The sequence below is a fragment of the Maylandia zebra genome, linkage group LG14, assembly GCF_041146795.1.
Source record: "Maylandia zebra isolate NMK-2024a linkage group LG14, Mzebra_GT3a, whole genome shotgun sequence".
Classification (NCBI taxonomy): Eukaryota; Metazoa; Chordata; class Actinopteri; order Cichliformes; family Cichlidae; genus Maylandia; species Maylandia zebra.
The window spans coordinates 31,391,567-31,409,535 of NC_135180.1; the positions used below are offsets into that span (position 1 = coordinate 31,391,567).

The window sequence follows — 17,969 nt, forward strand, 5'->3', positions numbered from 1 at the left end:
TTATTTCTGTTTTTTATTGTCATTTTTATATTTAATTTTCCGAATTCGTCGCTTGGCTTGTCCCTGTCAAAACAGTCTTGAATAACAATTGTGTAAAATCATATTTTAATCTCATGTATAATAAGAGCGTTTTTCTTTTCTTTTTTGGATTGCCTTTATGGAAACCATTCAGACTGCAAAAGCATTTTTTGTTCTCCTTAATAGTGTATATAAATATTGAAATTTATTGTAATAATTTTTAATTACATCCCTATAACTCCACTGAATACGCTGTATTTTCGCATGTACGGATGCACACTATCAGAAACAGGCCTTTAAAAACCCTACAATTGCCGCAATGTACACGTTATATTGATGAATTAAAGGTTTCAATAAAAAAAAACGCAATACTTGAAAAAAGATTCAAATACATTCATAATTATAACTACAGATTGTAGTTGTACATCTGGGATTTGTGGATAATCGGCCGCGAGATGATGGCACCCACTGTAATCGCATTGGGCAGTTTAGCGGAATTACACTTATCTCGCTTTACTTAATATAATAATTGTTTTTAAAAAAAAAAAGAGTAATAATCTTTTTTATTTTTTGCGCGTTACTTATTGAGCATGTGGCCATCCCCTCTGCACTCTACAGGCCCAGTGGTCCTGAGCAGCCCGGCCCAGCTTGTTGCCCCTGTCCTGGTGGCTCGGGGGACTCTGTCCATCACCACCACTGAAATCTACTTTGAGGTGGACGAGGATGACCCTGCCTTCAAAAGGGTCGACTCAAAGGTAAGTAACCTGCAAGCAAGTGTACAGCTCAAGTTTAAAGCGGCCAGTTGGTTTCAGACATGCTTCTCGGTGTTTTTTGCCCTTCCGTCTTACAGGTGTTAAGCATTTACGTCTTATTTATATATAAAATCAAAACGCGAGATTTCATGTTTTCTTGAAAAATAAAGTCCTCCGCTCTTCCGCATATGCTCTGTATTTTTTTTTTTTTTTTTTTGAATAAGTTTATTGCTCAGATTTTTGTTATTAGGTCATATTTTTGGACCCCAGTGCTGTGTACTTAATACATTTTTTCTTTCTTTTCTTTTTTTCAATCTGCTAGATTGCTTTAAAATATTGAATAAGAAAACGTTAAATAAGAAAATTACTTTTTTTCTTTCTTCCTCCCTTCTTTTCTTTTGGAAAGTTTGAAATGTAGAATGCTAACGAGAGCATGAGACCCCCAACATGAAAAGTTCCAATAAATAATTATTTCTTCGCATTAGGCCTACTTCACTATGTCAAATACACATTTAATAAAACCATAATGGGACACAAATATAAAACAGCTCGTTTTATTAGCTCTTTAAATTAGATCAAAGACAGAAATAAAAAAAACAGATCACAGATGTTATAATCCAGTGTATTTCAAGTGCATTTTTTTCCAATTAAACTGTAATATATATTTATACTATATATATATATGTTATCATTTTCTTTTCTTTCTTTTTTTTTTAAAATCATGTAGGCCTAAGCACGGTAGAGAAAAACAATTCAAATGTTTGTACTTTAAATAATAATTCAAGTAAATCGATGGAATGTTTTCAATGTAACAAAATGCCGTACGCCTACCATCAAAATGTAAACTTTTAAAAATTAGAAAAAGTCCATTGAAACAGGTGAATCAGACTACCACTGATGCAAGTATAAATTAAAAACGTTTCTACCAGATAAAGAAAAAAAAAGTTCAGAAGTAGATTTAAACAGGTGGATCCTATTTACGTGTCACAGAACAACATTCACAATTTCAGACCACTCGAATCACAATCTATGAATGTATTTACAGTATAAAATGTACAGATGTGTTTTTTTGTTTTTCCAAAGGTTGTCTCGGGCTTTATTCTAAAGCGTTTAAGGAAATGCAGGATTTAGGCAGCCGTGTGACACGGAGAGGGAAGAAACCACTTCTGAGGTGGCCTCCTGGATTAGCCAATAATTTAAATTTAAGTATTGACACCTCCAAAAGGTGCACGGGGAGAGTGACAAGCTAGGCTGTTATTTAAAAAAGAAAATCATCTTGAAACAGGCTAGGCCAAAACATAACAACAGAGGACAGTCACATTTCACAAGACTTGCAAATCGGTTGGCAATATTTTGTGTCCGTTTAGGAGCTCATTAGGCCTCTTCAAAACATTTTTAAGACGAGGTGAACTAATATATTTTATTTTTACCTCAGAGTTTCTCCAAGCTTTTGGGGTTGGTCAGTATTTCTCTCGCCAGTCGCCAAGTCTGTTTGGCTGCATTCTCTAGAGCAGAGTGAGGTTTTCCTTGAAACAGGTCTAAATTGGGCAGGAAATAATGAGGGCACCTTCTGCACTGCAAACACGAAATAAGTTGCAATAGTATCCCGTTCAGGCGATCGCCGAGGCAGTTCTCATCCCAGTCCGACTCCCTGGGATGCTTCTCACACTCGTAGGAAACCAAGGTTTTCATGTGGTAGTTGTTCAGAGGTTGCCCAGGCAGTTCGAGGTGACGGTCTCGCAACGCTTTGAGGACAGACAAGCACTTCTTCCTGCATCCACCCAGAAGGAGTCGGTTCTCGGCCTCGGCGAACTGCAGGACCCAGGCGTCGCTCTCTGCTGAGCTCTGCTTGCCGTTCAGGGAGTAGCACTCTTTGGATAAAAGATTGAAACCTTCCGCTTTGACTTCTGCCACCCTGTTAGGTCCCGGCCAGGGAATGTGAGGCAGGGGCCAGTGCGCAGCGCTCCGTGGCCAGATGCCAGTGCACTTGAAAGCTGGCGTGATTTGTACCACATATCTGTCTCTAATGCGCAGCTTCACTTCACTTGTGTCAGCGACCATTTTGACAACATCTCTGTAGCTGCATTTGTCTACTGCCTGCGCCACCAGTGTCTGAAATCTCGACCGGATCTTGCGCGCAGAGAGGTAACCGGAGGCTGTGATGAATTCGACCCACAGAGACATGCTTCTCTTGCGGCCATCGCTGAGTTTGAGGACGGCGCAGCCGGGAATGGACCCGTCGTCCACAAAGTTGAATACTCCCATCTGATTCAGATAGAGCACAACCTCGAATTCAGTGGGCGAAATGACCTCCAGTCCCTCGAAACGATTATCCATCTCGCTGAGAGAGCTGATGAAGCGGGGCTCCTGCACCTCCACCTCCTTCAGGACATCCGAAACCACCTTGCACACCTCTCGGATGGTTTTGGCGATGGCTGCTTTCCGAGACTGACATTTCTCGTTGTAGTATTTGTTGAGGTGATACACCAACTTTGCCTGGGCGGCTATCATATTAGGGCAGAGATCCGGGTTATACACCGGAGTCTCGCAGTAAGCCGAGGGATCCAACGCGGCTGTTTGTACGGGAGCCAATTTTAGAGAAGAAAGAAAGCTATCTAAAAAGAAAAAAGTATATTTATAAAACAAACAAGCTGTGCTCAGAGCACACGCGTAAAAATCATATCACAACATTCACAGCTGGTGTGCCGTAAACTGCATTGAAGTGTTCAAAGCAAGTCCTCGAAATTAGAAGGGTGTTGTGATTAAAAGTCCATTTCAGTCTTGTTCAGTAGAAATGCCTTTTTCGTTTTTGTCTGATCACTGTGCCAGTTAAGAGTCCGCGTAATTGCGCAGAGTGGAGTGTGTCCTCTTGACGCAGACGCCCGGTATTGCTGTGTTTTACAACGGGAACACACACACACACACACACACACACTTTATTATAAGGGAGGAGTTGAAACCAAGATGTCCAATCGCTGTCCGATGCGTCACCGCAGTTTATCGAAAACAAATTCATCCCCGGGTGTTATATACAAGTAAAAAGTACAGGTACTAGTAGTATATCGAGGAGCGGAAGTACACCTACGCATTTGGAGAGAAGAAGAAAGCAGAATTTCCACAGCTCAACGTGTCTTATTTTCCGTTGGACGCTATCTTCTATTTTTTTAGTGCACTTTGTAGAATCATATTTGAAACAGTAGGTGGGTTTAGAATTGTTTGGTATTCATGTATTCGTCTAATAAACGGCTCAGTTTTCAGTTTCATTTAAATTGTCCTCTTTCTGCATCGCACGAGATCGATTTTTTTTCATGTAGGTTAAAGCAGATAAATCACAATTTGAACGGAGAAATGCACACAGCAATATATTAATATGTATGGATTAAAATACTTTTGTACATTTTAAGACATATATTAATGAAAACAATCAAGCTTTGCTTTTTTTAATTGGATCTTTAAATGTTACGTTAGGTGAATAAACAGCGTTGAACTACCGCCTTTATTTTGCAAGAATAAAATATTTTGAAGCTATTTATCATTTTTGACTTATTATTTAATTTAGTAGTTATGAGTTTGAGTAACTTATGTCAGCTTTAAAAATTCAGCTTGTATGATAACGAGAATTTTTTTTTGTAAGTATTTTTTATATACATTATGTATGTATTTGTATTTTTTTGGGGGGGGGTGGGGGTCAGCAACAGTGTAATTTTATTTTAGCATTTAAATTAATGTATTTTCTAAGAAAACCAAAACAGCTGTAATCTTAACAACTATATGGTTCTTACAGTTTTCTACATTTAAAAAAAAGAGTTTTATCATTTTAACCAAAAAATTAATTTCAGTCAGTGAATGAGAATGTGCAATAATTAAATATTTATTTTGGTCTTTGGGTTATTAATTTTCTCTGAAAGTAATTTTAATATTAAAGATTGTCAGAGTTATTATTGTGTGTTGTATGTAATGTCAATAATTATTTAAATAAATAAAATATTTTACATTGAATACTGCATTCTTAAATAGAGGTACTTTTTTCAACAAGATAGTAATACCACCCCCCCCCCCCCCCCCCCCCCCCACCCCCCCAAAAAAAAAAAATCCAGGAAAAAAAATAAACAGTTGCAATATTTTGAAAATGAAAAATAAAAAAGTAAATATAAGCAAAATAATTATCATGTGTATGTGCATTTTATACACAGTGCCATGACCCTCAATAAAGTGAGCTTACATCTGCACTAAACCCTCTTCTGGCTCTCATCATTGCACTGGCACTCCATCTCACAATACAGTGCACGCTTTGAAGACGACTTCAAAAAGATGATTCTGCGTGGATCAGATAAGCAACAAAAAGTCATTTACACTCATCTCTGCTCTAGCCTGAACTGCACACAACCAGACATTATGAGGGCAAACCGCTGCTCGTCAGTTCCAGCTCTAACTACATGGATGCAGCTGAGCGGGAGGTGGCGTGTGTGCACGAAGGACCTTGATAGATAGGTGACTCCCATTATCAGCACAGCCTGTCATGAACACACTGCCAGTAGCTGCTTGGTAAACCTCTGTGATAATTTCACACTGTTACTAGGCAGAAATTACAGATTTGGGTAGATTTCTTTTTATTTTTTACTTTCTTTAAATACAGTCGTTTGAGACTAGCTAACACTAAATAATAACAATATTATTTTATTCTAGTTTTCACCACATTTAACTGTGGTAACTTTAACTACATTTTACAACTTAAAGGTTTTATTCTTATTGACATATTTCTGGTGACTGTAGAGGACGTTATTGAACGTTTTCATGTGGTGAGAGGTAGCTAAAAGTCTTCCCCTCTCTGGCTTTGATAGTCTTTTCTCTCACTCTCTCCCACTGTCTGCAGCTCAGCAGGTACTTGTTCTTTATTGAAACCAGACTAGGCTCACTTTCCAGGCTATCTTTCTCCAAGTGAGATACCTCAGAATCCAGTTGCACCTCTTGAGTTTGTACTCCAGTTTTCGTCCCTATGCGTGATAGAAGCAAGGATTTTCATTGAGATTATCACTTCTTAATCTAAAGCATGTGGTTGCACAGATCTCACAGTAACTCAACCTGCTCTGCAGTCCCATGACAGTCCCAGCAGTTGTCAGGTCTAGCCTAAGACAATTCAGTCTCCTTACCCATATCTTTACCATTACTACATTGCAATCTTTGTTGCTTCATTCACCATGCCGCTAGGCTATTGAAGGCCCTCCAATGTGATATATGGGGCTGTGATTCCAGCACAGGCCTATTTCTGACCGAGCAAAATACATGCATGATTGTGTAAATCAATACAATGACTTCTCCTTCCCCTAATTTTGCACAAGCATGTGACCCTGTTTTGAAGGCCTCTTTGTTTTCAAAGAGCATGCCTCTACACTCATGCATTTTTTCTCCTTTTTTTCTCTCCTTTCTTCTAGAAAGACCGATCATCATATTAACATAAATGGGCATAAGTTCAGTGGTACTCGTCTGATGGCATAATTGGCCTTTGATCAGATGAGTGCCGCTTTGAGTGACTGGAAGTCATGTTGTACCAAGTGACGCCAGAGTCATTTGCGTGCTTTACGCTGCTGTATAGATATGTATTATTTACCACACATGCATAAAACACTATGCAGCATCATGCATTAAAAATTATTTTGAAAATTAGTTTAAATTGGGAAAATAGCAATCAATGCTCTGTTCACAGAGTTTTAAAGAATCACACGTGTGTGTTTCAGCTCAATTTTTTGCATTACCTAATAATACGAGCCACAAACTGGATCAAGATTTCTGTGGTGAGCAATCCTCTTACTGACGTTGTAATTGTGAATGATGTTTTATTAAAAATCTAGTTACACAACTAAAGTCTGACACATGTAATTTCATTAGGTTTCTGGGGGTTTTTTTTAGTCTGAAAAACGACTCTCTCAAGCAGTATTCCCACACAAAGGGAATTCAACCAGCTAGCTCCCGATTTAATGTACGGATTAGCCAAAGTGGACTTAAGAGGGTGGCATCTGTTTGTACAGATCAGATTAAAAGCAGTGACACTTCGGCTATGTGACATAGCTGGATCTCAAACTGTGAGAAATAATATACTCATGGGATGGTCACTCACTTTGACACATTTTTCTGTAATTTTGTTTGTCACAAAATGAAATTGTCATTGGGATTTTTAATAATGGAGCATTATTATTCCACGCAATATGGTGTCTCTGTAGGAGGCCAGTTAATTTTGGGGCCTGGAGCCTCACTGTGGACCCCCTTTGGATTGTGTCCATTCATTTGTTTTATTCTCCGCTGTGTATTAGCAGCCTCATTTGGATAAGTCAGGAAGCTGGAGCACATGGCCAGAGGGCACCCAGAGACCCTCTAGCGGTAACCTCAACAGGCATTGTTCGCAGTAAGCTTCAGCACACAGAAATAACCAAATGTATTGGTTTGATGGAGCATTCTGAGAAAAGAGAGACGAATAAAAGTGTAAATTATAAAACTTAATTGATTGTCTCAGCTTCAGTTGGCCCTTCACCCCTCCCCTCTGCAATACGGTACGCTTGTCAGACTCGCTGATAAATTACATGCATGTATTTGCATGAATTTTGCATATATATATACAATTCAAGTTTGTTTGCCAAAGTAACAATCCAGAGAAATGCCTGGTTTGTGTTACTAAAACGAACATACAATCTTACGTAATGCTCGGCACACCTTTTCATACACATTTTATGCATTTGGCCAGATGCAGTGACAGTGCTGCTGCACTTTATCAGCATGCAGTTTGCAGTTGGTATTTTGTTGTTAAACATTTCGTGTGCTGGAAACTAGGGCACCTGGTTTTTATTACTTTATTCTACATGAGTTCCTATTGTTGATTTCTAGAAACTGGATTTGTTTAGGTCATAAAGACTTGAACAGTTTGTATGTTAGCATGCACTTATTTTCATTTCTGTTTAGCTGCTTTGTTTTTGCTTTATTGTTGATTTCCACCTTGTTTGTGCTTAAAGGCAGCCATTCAGCAACAACGCTGTGATTAATCTTAATGTCTGCAAGATGTCTACCGTCTAAAAGTGGGTGCTGTAATCATCTGCCCACTGACCCCATGATGCTCATATGCGGGCCTCTGTACGGCCCTTGTGTATGATAAGTAATTTCAAATCTCAGATTGAATGAACTCGACTCTCTCCCACGTGTCATGTGATCTGGGAGTAGGAGTACACCAAAGCACAAAACAAAGGAAATGCAAGAATCGAGGGCATATTGCAGGTTTGGGGGTGTTGGTAATCAAATGCTGTTGGTGAGGCCTGTGATGAAATTAGGTGATGTTGCCTAAATAAGGGATGAAGGGTTCATAATTGCCAGTCTTAGAGATCTGAGGTACCGGGTGCCAACTGTCAGAGCAGGGCTAATGATGACAAATGTCTTTCTATGCAGATTGCTGCAGAAGCACCAGTGTGCAGCTGAGAAAGAACAAGAAAAGAAAAATGCAGAGGGACTAACAAGAGAAAGCTTGTGTGCTCATACTTAATGACCTACATGGAAATAAACCTGCATAACTGATGGGCCTTCTTTGAAAGTGCTAAAGCTTGAAGCTGTTTAAAGTTACCCCTACAGTACCTTGTGCATGGCTGTTATTAATAGGCATTATTCCCCGTGAGTGCGAAGAATCAGTGATATCTGCACCTCTATCTGATGCAGTGAACGCGAAGTCTGAAGTTACATTTGCTTACAAGCTTGTCAAGATGATTTGACAATAAAAATTATGTCATGTTTTAGCTCTATATTTAGCCAAATAATCCATCAGCGCCAGAGGAGAAGACATGAAAGCAAGGCTCAGCATTGCCTTTGTGTAGCTTTCCTCATTAGCGGTTCTTTAGCTGATGCTTTGGTTGTTGTTGTGCAATGCAGCAAAATGTAATTTTTTAAAAAGTGACTTGGCTCGTTACACCGTGGTTCAGTTAGAGCAGAACAAGCTGTTCCTGGATAACAAACTGTTGTTAACTTAGCTTTATTTCTTTCTTTCTTAAAATTGCGCTTAATTTTAACCACTTTTTGTAGCAGAGAGCCATAAATCTGATTTCACTTACTGTGACGTAAGGCTCATGCTAATAAAAGAGCAAGCCCAAAGTGCTGCATGGCCAGATTTCCCCAATTTGTTGCATGAATGGCTTTTGAAAGGGGTCCGTCTTTGTACAAAGGGACTCTCGTCTTTGTTTGGTTTCGCCCCATCTGTGTCATCTGGTGGTCTGTGCAAGAGGGTGGTGTCTCGGGGTGCTCCCCAGCGGCGTTGCCAGTTGTTTTATGGACTCGTTGGAGTGGTGCAGGGAGTTCATAAGTTGGCTGGGCCATTGTGTGCTGAGCCCAGCTGACACGTGTGAATTGACTCCAGCATATTGACAGATCATTTCCATTAATGAATCGAGGAGTCTGCCTTGTTTCACTCTGTGATTTATGCCCTTGCTTCATCATCCTCAGAGCTCTGGGTTAAATAACAACCCCCTGAAAGACTCAAGCACTAATTGCTGGATGAAGTGAGTTTGCTTTGTTCAGTAGTTTTAAGTATGCCTAGATGTTCTGTAAGTCATATATAAATATTTTATATATTAAATTAAAATTACAACACAGTGAAAAAATCTGAATAATAAATACAATGTCAGTAAATGCAGTTTTTTGAATCAGTTTTGTTTAAAGGCCGTAAAACAAACCAGAATAATGGTGTGATGTGCGGTCACTTATTAACAAGTGTCAGTAAACAGCAAAGTTTCCATTCATCAAAGACCTAGCAGTTTTCTCTCAAGGGTGGCTGGTCTTTTTCTTGATTTGATATTGAGATGCTTTTGTTTGCAACTGCTGGCGTTTCATGAGCTCTACCCTGATCCTCCATGGCGACCATCCAGCTTGTTCAAAGCAACAGCCATGCACTGCTGATAGCACTGGCCTCAGCCTGGCCTGTCACCCCCACCGCTGCTGCCACATGGAAGGCACATTTGCTCGCCACCATTTTATGCTGCTGTCACCCTCCCTTCAAGAGGAAGGGGAAAGAGGGGAGGTGAAAAGGAGAGGAGGGAAAGAGGGAGGCTCACCCTGAGCGGATGCTAGACAAAGATGGCAGCAGAGACATTTTGTCTACTTTCATTAGTTCTGGTGGTGGTGAGCTCTGCTGAATATTAGCCTGTTACTGGCAAAGGCACACATTGTGGAGCACAGACGGCGAGTATGTCACAATCGAATCTACCCCACCTCATTTCCATCTTCCTCACCCAAAAAGTGGGACATATGGGGCCGGATGCCAATTGCTTATTTTATACGGTAATTAACATCCCTTAAACCATGTTACGTGGTAGGTGTGACAAAGTTTATCTCACCAATTTGCATATATACCCCCAATAAGGTGCAATATTTTAAGATCCTGACTGACTACAAAGGCTTATGTGCTACATGTTATTAAGAAATAAAGAATATTAGCATTACTCGCCTTCACTCATGTTTAATAGTTTTGTTGCGGCACTGTCACATTCAGCTAAACTCAGAACCATCCTAAATCTGTGCTGTCATTTCCTTGAGTATCTGCTATCTGGTATCTGTCAGCTTAAATTGGGACCCTACCTAAACCCATATGCACTTGGATCTGTTGGACTGTGTGTATGTTTTTAATATTTTTCTTTAAAAGGGTCAGTGTGTGAAGGACAGCTGCGATATGTTTGGACGCTCCTGTAATGAACTTGATTGTTTTCTGTTGTTTGTGATCTGCATGGCTTTATTAATTGCTAGAAAAATTAGTTTTGGAGTTCAGCCAAAACACAGATATTTCATCTGGTTTCCTGCTTTGCACCATGTGCCTGATTCTTTTGTTTACTTTTATAACAAAATTTGCAGAGATACTCCCAGATTTGTGCCGGTGTGTATGTGAAGATGTATCTGAATGTTGCTTTGTCCTGCTGGGCTTTTATCTGTTGGACTCATTATTGTAGTCATCTCACTGGGCTCTATTAGAGAAGCTCGGGAGATGGGGTCGCCATGAAAGAGTCATGATGGACGAAGAAGTGCTGATGTGCAGGTTCCTGCCTTCAGGCTTTCACCTGCTTAGAAACAGCCTCAAGGCAAAAAAGAAAAAAAATGACTGGCCTCTCAGTCCAGCCAATAAAAGATTGAAGACCTAAAGTCAGGACTTTTTTAAGGTTGTTTACAGTTAAATGTATCTAAAATTTATAGTGAAACAAAATGTCAAAGTTAACTAATTAGTCAATGGTTTTTCTGTGCGTCTTTCAAACGATTTACACAAAAAAACGAGTCGAAAAGCTGGGTAAGAGTACCAGAAAGACGGATAAAGTTATGCTGTTCTACCTCGTTAAATTTCAAACGATTTTATTAGAGTGTCAATTCTGTGGTCTTGGCAGGGCTTGCGAGGTGTCTGAGCAGGGAGTGCAGTGGCAGGGAGTGAGCATGTCGGCTGTTGACACCATCTAACGAAGGGGGGGATTAGGAGTTTACAGAGGCAGTAATATGATAGGTCAAAAAGAGGAGGCACTCCTCCACAGCACTTGGCTCTGTAATGAATGATTGACTGGAAAAGGAGAAGCTGCCACTCGCTGGCTGAGTGCTCATCTTGACGCCTGCCGCACCGCTCCACGGCTCCCCTTGATCACGTTTCGCTGCTCCTTTCTCATCTAAGGAACCAGTCTGCAGGGAAAAGCTGCTTTTCCCTCTTATTTTTCTCTCTAATTTACACATTTAAGACATTTTTGTTTGCTTATTTGCAATTCCTTTTTTTGTCAGTGAGCCTCCCTCTATCAGTCCTACTCCCAGCCCTAAAACCAGCCCCCCACCAACCAACACACACGCGCACACAACCTTCCCTTTCTCTTGTGTTTGCCTCGAGGCAATGAACTAATTTCAGGTTCCATAATTGCAGTGTGTTGTACACCTGTCTGCTATTAATTCTCCCCTGTCTCTTATTCTTTTTCTTAATGAGATATTATTGTAATTATTGTCATTATGCTGTTTTTCATAATGAACTTGATTGATGTTGTTGTTATGGAACTATTTATTCTCTATAATTAGTGTAAATGTGGAGGGAACCTCTGTAGGCACTGATAGTCCAGCACTCCAGGTATGAGTAAACTTGTCAGCTGGACTCCAGAGTTCCCACTTAGTCCACAGTTTGTCCTGGATATAAACATGAGAGTGAAGTAGCCTGGTCACTAGTGAATAGGGCCCTGCTTGTAGCCATTTTAAAACCATTACAACAATGAAAGGCTTTACAATGGGCATCCCTGAGCTTTGTTTCAGCCTGTCACTTGCACCCTGTGAAAATCAAATAGTGCTCTGAACATCGTGAAAAAAAAGGTGAATAAGGTTTTGCCTATACTCCTATTTAAAAAAAATCTGCTTGTGTTTTGAAAAGGAAAAAAAAGGTTTTCAGTGACACGAGTTTGAATGTTATTGTTGAAGGAGCAAACTACTGGAAGGAATGTTAAAGAAAATCTCAGCTGAATGAGCAATGTTGAATTTTTTTCTCTTAGTGGCTCTCAATCCAATTAGGAGTTTAATAAGGGTCATGCATAGGGACTTCACGCTGCAGGTTGGTTTCTTTAAGGGTGCTTTCAGGGAGTAGGCTGGGGCTGAAGTTCCTGAAGGTCCTGACTGAAGGCTGGTCTCTTTAATGTGAAGCGAGGGGTCCTGTGCCCTGGTGAGTCATTGAAGCTGTTTGGGGAGCGCAGATGATAGAGGAGACCGGGGATAGTTGTAACGTGGGTCAGTTGTAACACTTCCAATTTCTCCAATCAGGGCTAAGTTTCAAATGATGTGACTCATCCTGTGCATGCCCAATTCAGTTCTGCTATCACATGTGAAAAATCAGCACATTTTGTCAAACACAGACAATTTAACACGAAAAAAAGTAATTTGTATGCCAAAAAGTAAGTTTTTCTACTTCATTTCAATTTCTAATAGCATTATCTGCTTTGCAGTTAAACTCATCAAACTTAAATTATGTTATTTGTATGTCTATGGGGATATATTCTGTGTAGGTCTTTAGTGCTAATGTTTTAGCCGTTGGCTGTAATGTTAGCTAGTTCATGGCTATAGGAGTCTGGGTCAGTTGTAACAATAATGCAGATGTTACAACTTACCACACTAGTACTTTAACTTATATTAAACAAGTTGGGGCAACGACATCAGCAGAGAGAGGTTCACTGGTCGCTTTTGTATATGCAGTTAATGCCATTGACAACACAATTCCTCCACTGTTTGTGTTCCCACACATACATTATGCAGACCACTGTGTCAGAGATGGACCAGTAGGAAGTACTGGTAGTGGAAATAAATCAGGATGGGTGCAAGAAACAGATTTCCTCATCTTTCTGAAGCACTTTGCAAACCACACCAAGGTAAGCCATGATAAAAAGTAATGGAATTGCGATGCTGGTGAACAACTACATTTTTTCAGCTTCATTGTTATGTTCAAAATTGGTGCAAGAGTTGTAGGTTATAATGCCCACTGAGCCAATGAGGCCAAACTCAAGGAAGACCAACCAAAATTAATGAAATATTCAGTTGCAGAAAATTCCATAATTTGTCTTTTTTGGGGGGTTGGAATATGTTCAAAAGCTAGATTTCTGCATTCTGTCACACACACACAGCTACATGAATGGCTCTAAGTGCATTCATGTGTTGAATAAACAAAGATTACATGTTAATGTTTTGTTAGTACCCTTATTTCATTGTGTTACATTTCACCCCAGGATATGTTACAACTAACCCAGACTATGGGGTTAATTGTAACATTTCACTCTTCGTGTTTGAGACCATACCATGCAATGGGTAATTGTGCTGCAGAGAAAATAGCTGCACTATTTAATAGCCGAGACATGTAAATACTTTGCATTACATTTTGAATCCACTACCTTAAAAGAGCTCCAATTTACAGACAGAAATGTCAAAAATGTTACAACTATCCCCGGTCTCCCCTACTTTCCATAATTGTGAAGCCTAGATTGTCGGATAATCTGACACTGTGGTTACAGTGGTTTCTCAGGTGGTACCAATTACCTGATCTCTCACACGTCTGCTTCTCCTTCTCATATGCTGCACTCCTGCTGTTTCATTTACCTTGAAATGTAAGAAGATTTATTTTTTCTGTATAATAGCCTGTTTATAAGTTAATATTTTCCCTGATTAAAAATCTTTGAGTCAAATCTAAACAGCTCTTGAACTAGTTGTTACTGTTTTCAGGTTGAGTTTCATACTTGGAAAACGGGAACCTTCTTGAAAACTTGAATTTGAGTGAAGATGAGGAAAAGCTATATGGATCTTTAGTTGGGACTTAGTTGATCTTTAATCCCCCCCCCTCCCTCCCAAGAGAAAAAGTGGGCAGGAGGGCCCTAAAAGTGGACTTGTCCAGCCTTTGTGGGTTTGTTCACATGCTGCTGTGCTTTGAGTGTCTGACAGCCGTTTAACTCCACACGACCTGTTTCTCAAGTGCCATCGTTCGGTTGCTCTTGAATCCTTTTAGGAGCCATAATTACAATTCATGCACTCCCCGCGCTTCTTTGAAGAAGCATTCAGAGAGCAAAGCAGGGTGCAGAAAGCCTGAGAGAAAGCCAGCAGTAGCAGCTCTTCTCCAGTGCGAAAACACTGAAACTATCAGCAAAATGCTTACACTGCTATGTGAAACTGCAGGATGAATTTGTATAATATGCAGTTTTGTAAAGTAACAAATAACTGGGTAAAACAAGGGTAAATGGTGTAAAATGTGTATAGAAGTAAACATTTTCTCCTGCTAAGAAATGGTAAGAAGCAAGTCTAAAATATACATTTCAGAGGACAAATTTCATCAAACTGCCATTCTTTCAAGTATGCAAACAACTTGTGAATTGTGTTACAAGTGAAGTGAAGCACATTCAATGACTTTCAAAGGGAAAGAGAAGAAAGGGTAAGCTTAATGCCTAATAGGTGCTTTAGTAATTTCTGAGTTTTCATAGCTTAATCCGTTCTGAAAAGCTCAGCAGAAGAAAGGCTGCAAATGGCCCTCAGCATTAATTTGATGTGACTTCTGTACAATAAGGGCTGTGGATCCCAGAAGCCCATTTTCAAGCTTACCTTCTTTCATCATCCTCAGCCTTTGGAACTTTTACCTAAATGTTTCATGAAACTAAGGCTGTAAGCCTCTTTGGTATTCTGTCTTTATAACACATGGTTTAAGACTATTATTACACCGTGTTCAAGGCAGAGGAACACATACAAACAGTGAAGCTGCCTCTCTATTGTGTGGAATTCAAATTGATTTGGTACAATTGGGAGAGCATTTGTATTAAAACACACATATCGTATGGCTCATTTCCCCTCTTTCTTTGTGGATTTTTACAAATGCAAATGAGTTGGTTTCCCATCAGTCTTTGTACAATTAAGTATGCTTTTTGGTTCTCTGAGTATTATTTCCAGATGAAATAATGTGTCTTTTATTTCCTTTTAGATTTCAAAATGCAATTTCCCTAGGAAAACATTTGAACACATAGCTAAACCTCACAGTGCTTCATTACTCACATTTCGTCCTGATATTTTTCGAAAATTAAAAGTCAAAATCACAAAATTCAAAGTTACATTTTCCTTGTTGTCTGCTTTTTGATGCCATTCTTAGTAACTCCCAACCCCTTCTGTTTCTGTAAAAATCTCATGAACTATGGTACCTCTCTGAGATTCTTTTTTTTCCATGCAAAGAGTCAAAGCAGGAGGAGAAAGATTTGGTTTGTTATCAAAGAACCTTGTGATGATGTGCCCCAGGAAAGTGCAGTCTGCATCTCACAGTTTCTATGCTGTGGATGCTTTGTAGCAGTCTCTCCCATTATAAAAATAACATCAGTTAAATTGATACATGTTCAAAGCTTATTTAAAAAATCTGCTTTATTTTCTTGAGATTCTTTTGTTTACACAGAATTGAGGAAAGCCAGCAAGGGACACACTGGGTGGGTCAATGACCCTGGAGAAAACAGCTTGCATTAATATGGTCTAATCCAGTGTAATTAGTCAAATTACAGCACGCCAAGCAGCTTGTCAGGGGCTGTCGGCTTTGGCAGGCACGAGAGATGGCGTGGAGTCCCACTGGACAGCAGAGGGACCTCAAAAGCTCTGCGAAGCTGCCCTACTGCACTTACTTTTACTAATTTTACCTCATTTTCCTCTTCACCCTGTCATTTTTTTCTACTCTTGACAAAAAATGGAAAGAGCTCTTCAGTCAGGCTACAATGTTTTCACCTTTCCCTGTGTTGTCTCCCACACCCCCAGGCTGCTAGCTTGGCTTACTGCCTGGCTGCTAAGGTGGATCAAAATGATAGGAGGATTCACAGCACAGGCTACAGAAAGTCAGAGTAATTATATCAGCGCTGCACTCCTCCTACGTGATTTTATGAGGGAGTCAGATGCACGCTAACTAGTGCTGCTAAGAACCATGGACACGGCTAAGACACTTCCTCGTGTTGAAGGATTAGCATTGGTAAAAAGATTTAAACTATATAATTACATGAGGATAAAGTACAAATTATCTAGTGCACTCAACAGCCAGATTATCATCCCTTGCAAGTCCCGTTCAGCCCCAAGGGGTGAGCCTGGATGACAAAGGCCCTCATTAGCATAAATTTACAAGCCCTCTCGTTCAGAGAAGCCGATAAGAACCTGTACCACCTTTGCTTTGGCCCTGAATGGCTTGTTGTGCTTTTGGCAATGACAGATAAGTCAGGGTAATTCCACTTTATGGCTGAAAAAATGATGCTCCAGATTCTGGCTGCATCCCGAAGGTGTCACCCGCGATAATCCTCAAACAGCGTCCAGCAGAAAGGGGGCTGTGTGTTTTCCAGATGATATACTGCGAATGACAGAAAGAATTATATGAAGGAGGACGAATCTGTAACATATTATTAAGCAATTCCCTGTGAATAAGGGGGATAAAAGGATAATGGATGAGGGTGTCATTATTACCTTGGTGCCAAGGGAAGCGCCAAAGCAAAGGTAGAAAGACAAGATTAATTGAGGACGAGTGAGGCGCTCATTGCTCATCAGGCCCTCTCGTCTAACCACTTGCTCTTTCTGTCCCTCTTCTCCTCTGTCTCTGCCTCTCCATCCTCATCTTATTCTTTTCTTTTTCTCTGTCTTGCTCTGAGCCTCTATTCCTCCCACACATAACCAAAAAAAAAAGAAAGAAAGAAAGGAAAATAAGAGGAAAAGAAAAGTAGAATTTAAAGCGATCAGCTTGGCAGTCTCAGTGGCAGCCAGATGAAGCTGGTACCCAGGCCAGGAAGATTTCAGTCATCTTAAGGCTGACAAGTCCCTGAAAACGTCCCATTAGGAAAAGCTTGCTGAAAAGACCCAACACCAAATGACTGCATCCCTTCTCTCAAGCTCCTTAGTGAAACCATCCCCAAAGCTTTTTATCTGGATGATGTGCTGACTAAGTATGTTTGTGGATGTGGCTATGGGTGGCTCACCATTTGACCGTGATCATTTTCCATACGAAGCTTTAAATGTTGTATTCTATCGTTTGCTTGCTCACAAACAAACCCAGGAAATTAAATGTTTTGCTCATAAATTACAATCATGTAGGCAGTAAACATATTTCATAGAAAATTCTTAAGCACATTTTTTTCATTATAGTAACACTTGTACAAAGATAACTCATGTTAGCTTGAATGCTAAATTACAGCCTGATCTGCTTTTTGAAAGAAATGCGAGGTCTGTCCTTTGATTTCCAAAGAGTGCAAGCATTTTGTTTTCAAACTTGCTCCCTCCTACACATGTTCCAAACTTTTGATAGTCTCCTAACAAACTGAACCCTGATATAAAATGAAATTAGACAATAAGAATATGATCCACAAAACTGTGATTTTGATTTTTATTGCATTCATTTTATTTATTTATTTTTTAAATATTGTATTCCCACTTTGTAGTCTTGAATAAAAGTAGCAAAAGTGTAAACATGGCGTCACCATCAGGCTTCAATCACAAGGCATCCAACTAGATCTAAAATCTAAAAAGAAACAACACTATATTTAAACGTATATGTAATTTAAAGAGGGCTCATACACTTTAGAATGATTTGTTTCTTATAACCGCCAAACCTTCTGGTGGCTTGATGCCAGACTTTCTATCACTGCTGCAGAGAACCACAAGCCTAAGTTACTCTTTTTTTTTCTTTACCCATTGGATTTCTTGGGG

The 17,969-nt window shown here is 39.8% G+C and overlaps 2 protein-coding genes across 10 annotated transcripts in view; one reads left to right on the plus strand and one right to left on the minus strand.

Annotated features, from left to right (window-relative positions):
* nbeab (neurobeachin b) overlaps nt 1-17,969 on the plus strand; it is a 210,689-nt gene that overhangs the window by 137,962 nt on the left and 54,758 nt on the right. For 8 of the 9 annotated variants that reach the window (XM_076873355.1, XM_076873354.1, XM_014410085.3 and 5 more), the window contains one exon: nt 637-773. In XM_076873355.1, the coding sequence (XP_076729470.1) occupies nt 637-773 (137 nt within the window). Of the gene's footprint in view, nt 1-636; nt 774-13,047; nt 13,154-17,969 lie in introns of those variants that run through there. The other variant, XM_076873353.1, reaches the window with a different exon arrangement.
* mab21l1 (mab-21-like 1) lies at nt 1,309-3,673 on the minus strand. The gene has a single exon (XM_004560598.6). It carries the CDS (start codon nt 3,279-3,281, stop codon nt 2,202-2,204), a length of 1,080 nt encoding a protein of 359 aa, XP_004560655.1. The 5' UTR covers nt 3,282-3,673; the 3' UTR covers nt 1,309-2,201.

What these genes read in the sequence shown, in the direction of transcription:
- mab21l1 (XM_004560598.6), bottom strand. Translation starts at nt 3,281, where the DNA reads ATGATAGCCGCCCAGGCAAAGTTGGTGTATCACCTCAACAAATACTAC.